The sequence below is a fragment of the Cornus florida genome, unplaced genomic scaffold (assembly GCF_030987335.1).
Source record: "Cornus florida cultivar Cherokee Brave unplaced genomic scaffold, ASM3098733v1 CherokeeBrave_3.0.0_Hap2_Chr10, whole genome shotgun sequence".
NCBI lineage: Eukaryota > Viridiplantae > Streptophyta > Magnoliopsida > Cornales > Cornaceae > Cornus > Cornus florida.
This window is the reverse complement of record NW_026775580.1, coordinates 46,910,772-46,920,594: the sequence shown is the minus strand read 5'-3', so window position 1 is coordinate 46,920,594 and position 9,823 is coordinate 46,910,772. Positions and strand designations below refer to the sequence as shown.

The window sequence follows — 9,823 nt, the reverse complement described above, 5'->3', positions numbered from 1 at the left end:
TTTATTTATAAAGGCCGACATGTTGATTGTGATGCCGTAGCTAGTGTAATTATTTTGTGGTGCCATTTTTTTTTACCATAGTATAGCATAGTTTAAACTTCAACCAGAAACGATGATCACTAAATAAAACTGATAATGTGAGTGTCGGGGGAAGTATGGACTCCCTCGAGCCCTTTTCTTTTCAGTCACTATTACAAGTGGAGTACATGTTTGGCATAATATACGGGAAGTACGGACTCCCTCGAGCCCCTTTTTTTAAGCAATTGTTGACAGTGGAACGCGCGTTTAGCATAACATTCGAGAAATATGGACTTTCTCTGGCCACATAGGATCTTATATATATATATATATATATATATATATATATATATATATATATATATATATATATATGTTTTACAAAAGATCGAAGAGGGTGCTTGTGGCCCTCTTCATGTCACACATAGTATTTCTCCAACCATTTGGCATTGAATAAACCCAGAGTCTTGTTGTTATTGATCTCGCCAATCTCATAGTATCCACTGCCACTTGTGGTCCTGACCTCAAAAGGGCCATCCCACTTCGGGGTAAACTTTGGCGCTGATTAATTTCGCATTATGTGCGCCGATGTTCTTAACACTAGGTCACCTTCTTGGAATGCTCTGGGTCAGGCAGTAACGTTATAAGCCCGAGCAACCCTATGCTGGTGGATCTTCAGCTTGCCTTTGGCATGCTCCCTTTGTTCTTGTAGTCCTTCGAGCTCACCGAGCCTGAGATCATAATGAGGTTGGCTCCGTTTAACTAAGCCTCCTGACGGTACCGCTATCTCGATAGAGACAACCATTTCTGTGTTGTAAACCAGGGAGAAAGGCATGGCGCTTGTGGCCCCCCTCACAATGGTTCGATAGGCCCAAAACGCGAGAGGCAGTTGCTCTGCCCACTTGCCATGTTGTTCCTTTAGGGTTCTGCGTAAAATTCTGAGTAGAGTCTTGTTTGTGGCCTCCGCTTGCCTGTTGCCTTTGGGGTAGCAGGGTGTTGACCTATAATGGGTGACATGGTATTGTTGAAAGAGCGCTCGAACCCTGCCATTGACGAAAAGAGTTCTATTGTCTGATAGTATCACTCGAGGTATGCCAAAGCGGTAAATGATGTTCTCCTTGATGAAGTTAGCTACGACCTGTCCTATTGCCATCGAGAGAGCCACCGCTTCTACCCATTTAGTACAGATCCCCATTGCCACTAAAATCCATCTCTTTTTCCTTAAGTTCGGGGAAATTGGGCCTATTAGGTCCATCGTCCAGGTGTGGAATGGCCAGGGAGGACTCAAAGGGTGTAACTCGACTACGGGTGCATGGATTACATGATTGTGAACTTGACATTCCCAGCACCTCTGCACATGCTTCCTACTATCCTCTTGCATGGTAGGCTAATAATAGCCTATCTGGATAATCCAGTTGTACAACTTTCTCCATCCCTGGTGTTCATCTTCATGAGTTTGCTTAAGTACTTCTTATATTTTAAAGGTACTTATGCAGCGTTTGGCCTTCCCGTCAAAGTGTCGTCTCATCAATTCTCCATTGCTAATAAAGAAACAACGCGCATCCTTTTTTAATATGGCAGCTTCCTCGCGATCTTGTAGGAGCAGGTGTCACTCGAGATAATTCAGATACTTTTGTCTCCAGTCCTCACTGACGTAGGTGACATTTTGTGGTCCTTCGAGAGCTTCTCTACATCTCCGGCATTCCTTCTGAATGGCGCTCGCCTCCCTTGCCATGGACAGCCAGAAATACCCCTGTCTTTGTATCCTCCGGTATAAACTTAACGAATCGTTGCCACAAGTTTGCTCATGAATGTTTCACAGAATGCTCCTAGCCTCTTTGGTTCTAACACACCTTTCCAGAATGCCCCTAAGTGCTCTATAGTACAAGGCTCTAAGGTAGAGTATATAGTCCTTTAACTCGGACAATGGGATTTTTTCCTCGCCATCCTTTAAGTGCGATTCAAAAGCATTTCTCTAGTCTTCGTTTTTCTTGTCATCGATGAACTCATCATTGTACACGCAAGATGTTTCCTTCTCCTAAATTCTTATGTCTACTGATTCCCCCGCTATCTCAACCTTAGAAGCTAGAGTGGCCAAGGCATCTGGATATCGGTTGGCTGTGCGGGGCACGTGAGTCACGCGTACCTCATCAAAGTGGCTGCTAAGTTTCTGTATGATGGTCCTGTAAGCTTCTAATGATGGCTCCTTAATAGCGTACGAACCATCCAACTATTTTATCACCAAGTTGGAATCTCTCTGCACGCGTAGACGTTTGACCCTTACTTCTCGGGCTGCCATCAACCCCAGGACTAAGGCTTCGTACTCCACCGTATTGTTAGAACACCCAAAGGTTAACTTGTATGAGAAATTCTGAGCTTCTCTCCTCTCTGGGGTTATCACTATTCCAGCGCCTCCTCCTTGCACCGTCAATGATCCGTCGAATGATAATGTTCAGGTTGTATCCTTAGTGGCGCAATATGCCGATTCAAGGTCTTCATAGGGAAGGTCAGCTTTCACGGGCTCGTATTCTCCCGATTATAACTGGGCCATCAAGTCTGCTAAAGCTTGGCTTAGTATAGCACGGGGCGAAGAGCATTGTATGTCAAACTCTGCAAAAGTCAGTAGCCATCGTGCCACTCCCCCCGACATAACGGGCCGCGAGAGTAGGTACTTCAATGGGTCGTACCTCGTAATAAGATGGATGGTATGAGCAAGAAAGTAATGACGAAACTTCTTCGCCGCGAAGGCCAGAGACAAACAGTGATACTTGATCGGCGAGTAACGTGCTTCCACGCATTGAATAACTTGGCTGATATAGTAAACAGGGTATTCACGCCCTCCCTGTTCTTGGGCGAGCAACGCCCTGATGGAACGTTCAGTGGAGGTGATGTACAGCCTAAGTGGGGTACCCTGCTGAGGGGCAATCATGGTGAATAGTGAAGATAACAGACTTTTGACTCTAATAAAAGCTTATTGATGCTCTTCGATCCATCTGAACTCAGGACTTCCTTTCCGCAATGAGCTGAAGGCGTGCGTTACCTCGGCCAGGGTTAGGATGAAATGCCAGAGATAGGAAATACGGCTTATCAAGCTTTTCAGCTATTTGAGAGTGTGAGGTAGGGGCATTTCCTTGATTACCCGTACCTTATTGAGGTCAACATTGATGCCCTGTTGGTGTACAACAAAACCCAGGAACCGGCCGGCCTCTACTCCGAAAACGCATTTCAAGGGATTCATCTTCAGTTTGTACTTACGGCAGCGTTCGAAAACTCTCCTCAGGTGTGCCAGATGTTCCTTCTTTCTTTGGGATTTTACAACCAGGTCGTCCACATAGTCTTCCATATTCTTATACAACATGTCGTGGAAAATGGCCGTCATGGCACGTTGGTAAGTGGCTCCAGCATTCTTCAAGCCAAATGGCATAATGGTATAATGAAAATTTCCCAATGAGGTTCGAAAGTCTGTCTTTTCTGTATCACACGGCCTCACTTTGATTTGATTATATCCACTATATCCATCCATGAATGAGAACATTTTGTGTCCAGAAGTCGAGTCAACCAGATTGTCGATTATAGGTAATAGGAAGTCATCCTTGGAGCACGCCTGTTCAGATCCCTAAAGTCGACGCAGACCCGGATCTTTCCATGCTTCTTCTTTACAGGGATAATATTTGCCAACCAGGTAGGGTGCTGAATGGGTTTGATGAAACCGCTTGCAAGAGTCGCTAGACCTCTTCCTTGATCTGTAGTTCCTGTTCTGGGTGGAAATTTCTCTGTGTTTGCTTGACCAGTCTTACTCCTGGCCGTATGTTGAGGTGGTGGACCACAAACTGAGGGTCCAGCCCAGGCATTTCATCGTATGTGTAATGACCAGTCATTTACCTTCCTTTCCTTTTTCTGAAATTTTACAGATAAATTTTTTTCGTTTAATTTTCTTTTCCGAGTTCTGTTTCTCATCTCATAGTGTCATCTTGAGTGCTCGAAAATGGTTTTTGAGACTCTTTCATTTGGATTGACAACTTCCTTTAAAGACCGAGTCATTTCCATATTTTCATTTTTTTGACACTATTCACTTTTCATCCTTTTCCCTATTTTGTCTTTTCCCCGTTTGTCACTTTTTTGCACAACCTCAGTTTTCATGCTCAAATTTGGCTTTTGTTCACTTGCCTTCATCCTATGTGGTTTCCACGAAATACGTATCTTTACTTTTGCAGGAAAGTACTCTGGTTGCTCCCGGTGTCCATAGGGGCATGGATGCACAATTCTTCAGAAACTTTTCTTTTCTTGGGGTGTTTTTCATAAATATATTTTGAAGATATTTTATTTCAGGGGTTTTTAAGAAAATATTTTTGAAAGATATTTTCGTTTTGGGTCATTAGTGCAGTTAACCCTTTTTAGAGGGGCCATTGTGCAATTAACGAAAGTTAATACAAAAATACCTCGTTTTGAGCCTGGATCCTCATACGGGATTCAATTTCACATTTTGTTGAGTCATGTACTCTTAGAATTTCCTTCTAATCATTTTTCTCCAATTTCAGGGTTTTTGGCCCTTGTTGCCGCCGAACTTATTCGGGGCATTTCTCTCTGCTCGGGACTCAGTTTTTAATGTCATTTCTTCCGTTGTTCATATTTTCTCATTTTGAATCTTTTTTGTTTAAGGAGTTTTTCCGTTTGAGCGCATCTGCTCAAATTCCACTTTTCCGGACTTGGTTGGAACCTTTTAGGGCACTTTTAGGGTTTTCCTATAAATAGAATGTCGTAAAGTGAAAAGTCACTTTTCCATCATCTTCTTCCCCCTCTTGGCCGACAGCCATGGGAGCCCAATGGGCTGCCTTCACTCTTTCTTCTCCTCCACTTGATTTCCTTGGTAGAAAGTCTTCACCCTTAACATTTATCGTAGGCCTCGTCGTGCTCTACTTTTCCCCCTTATTAGAACCCATTTTTGACCATTTTTTGAGTTTGGGTTTGAAGTCAAGTTGTGATTTTCATGGGGCTTCCTTGCAATTCTTGTTCACCGTGTTGTCTCCGACAAAACCCCGAAGTATCGTCGGATTCGGAGCACTTTTCTTTCGGTGGGGATTTGAGATTTTCATCTCAAATTGAGGTAGGGGGTGTTATAAATTATATTCTTGATGTATTGCATGCTATTGATGCTTATACAACTTGTATGCTTGCTTTTGTTCAAGATTTAGAAATTTATTTAAAATTTATTTAAATTCTACTTAATTGTACCTTTCTTGTTTTCCAATTTTGACTTGATATATGGCATGGCTATGACTTAATCCATGATATATATTAATTTGAGATCGTTTGAATAACCTTTGAAATCGAGAGATTTAATTAATTTTAAATTAATTAAATTACACATGTTCATATCTTACTCATTTTATACTTTTGATTTAATATATGCAATCACCATGGAATGGATATTCATATATATTATTTTAAGAATTTTTGGGTAACTATTGAAAATTAGTAATTTAATTATTTTTATGGTAATTAAATTCCACATGATTATATCTTGCTCACTTTGTAAAATTGATGTGATATTTGCAATCACCATGAAATGGACATTCGCATATATTATTTTGAGAATTTTTGGACAACTTTGATTTCTAGAGAAATTAATTAATTAGGTTAATCGATTTCTACTTAGGTTTCTAATGAGTTAGCCTTGTATTTCATGGGGCTTTTTCCTTTTTATCATGTATCGTGACTTGTTGCAACTTAGCTTCATTAATGTAGTTAATGAACTTGCACCCTTACATCGGAATGATTTAATTGTTCAAGTGTTGTTAAACAAATAATTAAATCATTAATCTTGTACTAGTAGTATAATTACATCCATAGATTCCTCGTGTTTTAAATCCTAATTTTGTAGTCTATTTAGATGCAATCTATGATTTCTTGACATTTCACATGCCATCATAGTTGAGAACTTAGGGCATGACTTGTGTGTTCCAAAATCTTGGTTGTGCATGAAATGTGATTTAATGCATTACTTGTATCTTGATATATATTCTTGGTTGCATAACTTGTTGATTTTGGGACTTGGGATATCAATCAAGAATTAACATGGCTAGGACTTGGTTCTAGTATGGGAGATAGAGAGCTCCCTATACTATAGTGCGCACTAGGGGAAGGTACCCATAGGTTAGTAGCCCTAAAGTGATCCCAAGACTACAGTTTTAATCCGAGTGATATCCGAGTATCCATATTGGTTGATTTCACTCTTTAAATTTTAAGTTGTTATTCCTTGAAGATTTAAACCTTGTCATGTTATGTGAAATGCTCCAATCTTGTTAATTGCATAGATATTATGCCTTATTCTTAATTTCATGTATAACTCTTATCGTGTTAATCGAAATGTTCCATTCTTGTTTACTTGCATAGATATTATGCATTTTCCTTGATTTCACGCCTTGTCCTTGTCGTGTTAATTGAATTGTTTCAATCTTGTTAATTTTCTTAGTTATCTCATTCCGTGTTACTTTATGCTATCGAGACTTAGGACTGATCCTATACATGTAACTTGACTTAGATTTTAGGTGGCATGGTCCACATGTAATGATTTATATCAACATGCAAAATCTCTAAACCCTTAGATTTCAAGTGATATCTCTTGAAGATATAAGGACCTTGTCGTGTTATATGGAGTATTTCCTACCTTGTTTAATTACATAGATATTATGCTTACTTCGTGTATTTAGACCTCATTCAGTATACTTGAAACTATGCACTTGCTTCTTGTATCTAGATTCCATTTAGCATACTCGTGTCTTGTAAACTTGCCTTGTGTGTTTCCAGTCTCATTAATATACCTGTGCTTTGTATACTTACCTCGCATGCTTTCATCTTCGTTTAGTACACTTGTAACCGGTATGCTTATATGTCGTGTATCTCATTTCAATTGCATGAGTAGCTTAGGATGCTCCCTGAGTCTCACTTTGACATAGACGTTAAGTGGCATGTCCCTTTTCAATTGTTTCAAGTTAATGTAAAAATCTCAAAAGAAATCGAGTCTATGCATGCTTATTCTCTACGAGTAAACTTGTTTACTCACCCTGAAGTTACTGGGGGTATTGTTCAGGTACGAAGACTTGGTTTGTGATGTTCATCATTCCATGGATGACTTGTAGCTTTTATGTTTCCATTTCATTCAAATGTTAGCATAAGATGCCTTTTGTAGCTTTTTATATCAAAATGTGTATATTTGATTCCATATATGTAATGTGTACATAAGTACACCTTCTGTATTGTATTTGACATGTATGAGTAGAGGCCATAGGCCAATGGCATCAAATATGTATTTATATGCACTTTCGTTTCCAAGGTTTATTATGAAAATGTTGAAAAATGCTAAGTCATTGCTTCATAACTTTTGCATCGGGTGTGGGAATTCAATTCTTTTTCTTTCATAGAGTCTCTATGATCATGCATGAGGTATGGCCAAGAGCCAAACACCATTTTGATATAGGCTTTGCATTATGGTTTCATTTATAGCTTTTTTAGGCATTTTTGGCTGTTGAGAGGTCATATTTTGCATTGGGGTTATTTTGAAGCCGCGTACCATTGGGACACGTCTTAAATGTCTTTTTACGTTTGCGTACATGTCCACATTTTGTAAAACTTTTAAGTTTCAACTTTGGAACTATTTTTAGGGCTATTTTATGAATTTTCATGAAAATTCATGCATTGGGGCATCATTTTTAAGTTCCTTTTTATTTTGGCATGTTTTAGACGCTTGCATAACGCTAGGTAATGTTTTCAAACTTGTTTGGATCATGTAGAATTCATGTAGAACCCTAGGATTAGCCCAAGTACCTCACACACACATTGCAGCAGCTTTTTCTGCAACAGCAGATGTGTCGGTCGGCTGATGAGGATCCATCAGCTGGCTGACAAGCATTGAGGGTCCATTCCAGTAGGCTTTTTGTAGAAAACATTGTTTCGGCCGGTTGATCATTGGGGTTCGGTCGGCTGATGATTGAATTTTGGCCGACTGACCCTTGCCGTCAGTCGACCGATCCTCCCTAAAGCCTTCAGCTTTTAGTTTTCTTTGACAGTTTTGTCACACCAACTTCAGAAGGACTTATCTCCTTTATTTCTAATTCAAATCTAGTCATTCTTGAGTCTAAGTTCAAGAGCTTGAAGTTAGCATTCCAATGGTACCAACCAGTCATCAAAACTCTGTCTATAGTGTGAGCTATTCCAGTTTTAGTGAGATAGGGTCGTGGTAATCCTTAAACAGAGAAAGCCACTTTGTTTTAATTTCATATCTTTTCTGTCCGGACTCAGAATCAAGCAATTATTAAGTCCAACTTTGTTCATTTTTTGTTGTAATTCCAATGGTGTGCACAGTGGCACCCATTCTAGTGTGAAATGGCCATTCTGCCTTTGGTTCCTTTCTTATCGGGTTTGGCATTCTTGCTTCATTGCTTGGCTCATTTGAGTTCCGTGGCTTCATGAGGAGTCATCTTGGTGCCTTAGGGATAACATATATCTCCTGAGGCCATCTTGCTTCTTTTGCTTCCGCATCTTGGATCCATTTTGGGTCATCGTTAACTCACCGGGTTAAATAAAAACACGGGTCATTGCAGTATATCCATGTGAATACATCGCTGAATTCCTCTAACACTTCTATCAATGCTACCTTCTCCTCTAATGGCAACCCTTTATTCACATAAGTTTTTTGAAGTCGATTATCAGTGGTTAAATCAACCTCTTCGAGCTCTTTTTGGTCGGGCCAACCCAATGTGGCCAGTTTTAGCTTAACTTTTTCTTTATAATCTTCGTCACTTACTTTGCATGCTTGCTCACAGGGGCGCAGATTCACTAGAGGCTGTGCCCCCTAACACCGTCATAAACGGTAAGCAATTCTTCCATCAGACAAGCGCACTCTCTTGCATACGGCTGGCCACCGTTGGTCAGTCCCAGTCCTTGGTTCTGCTTTCTGCGTTGGGGGTCCTCTTACGATCGTTGATCGAGCTCATCCCATTTTAGTAAAAGGACAACCATCAATGGGTAAGGCTCATCTGAACCCTCAAATTCTTTGAAGAAGTTGTACTCCACTATATGAGACTCTCTTCTGGCAAATGGGCGCTCAGAACAATGAACTGTGACTTGTTTTCCATTCCAGAATCCCTTCATGCATTGATGATATGAGGAAGGTACTATTCCAAATTTTTGCATCCAGTTTCACCCCATGAGGAGGTGATAGGAAGTGTCAGAGTCAATAACGTGGAGTTTGGTCGAGTTTTTAAATTTTTTGATGACTAACTCGGCCATCACATGTCCTTTTGTCCTTCGGATGCCACTACCGAATCCCGTAATTTTAGTCGGCTTTCTAACAAGCTTTTCGAGCGGCAGTCCACTTCACCGAAAGACTTCCAAGGGCATTATGTTAAGAGATGAACCATTATCCAGAAATGCCCATTTGAGTTTTACCCCATTAAGCGAGGTTGTAACGTACAGTGGCCGATTGTGAGAGGTGGGCACACACTTGTCTTATTCGGTGAAAACTATTGCTGTTCTAGGTGGTCCCTGGACCGTTGAGGCTGGTGCAATCAATGCTGCCTCCTTAAGCCCCTCTCTTGCAGTGAGCCAAAGAGGGATTTCTTTTTGGGCGGGGGGGGGGGGAGAGAGAAATCTATCTTTTGAAGAATGTTTCTGACAGGTGTTGTTCCTAACAAGCGAAATGCACCCAAATCTTCTTCTTCAACCAGCGCAACTTGAGCAATGTCACCCGAGGTGAGCTCCCCGCTATCTCCCCCCCCCCCCCAATTGCCATCGTTTTTACTCCTTT

The 9,823-nt window shown here is 40.7% G+C and overlaps 1 protein-coding gene across 1 annotated transcript; it reads right to left on the bottom strand.

The window, feature by feature from the left end:
• Nucleotides 1-646: 646 nt before the first annotated feature.
• LOC132277555 (uncharacterized) lies at nt 647-1,213 on the bottom strand. The gene has a single exon (XM_059779405.1). The coding sequence runs from the start codon at nt 1,211-1,213 to the stop codon at nt 647-649; it is 567 nt and encodes a 188-aa protein (XP_059635388.1).
• Between the last annotated feature and the right edge of the window lie 8,610 nt (nt 1,214-9,823).

What these genes read in the sequence shown, in the direction of transcription:
- LOC132277555 (XM_059779405.1), bottom strand. Translation starts at nt 1,213, where the DNA reads ATGGGGATCTGTACTAAATGGGTAGAAGCGGTGGCTCTCTCGATGGCA.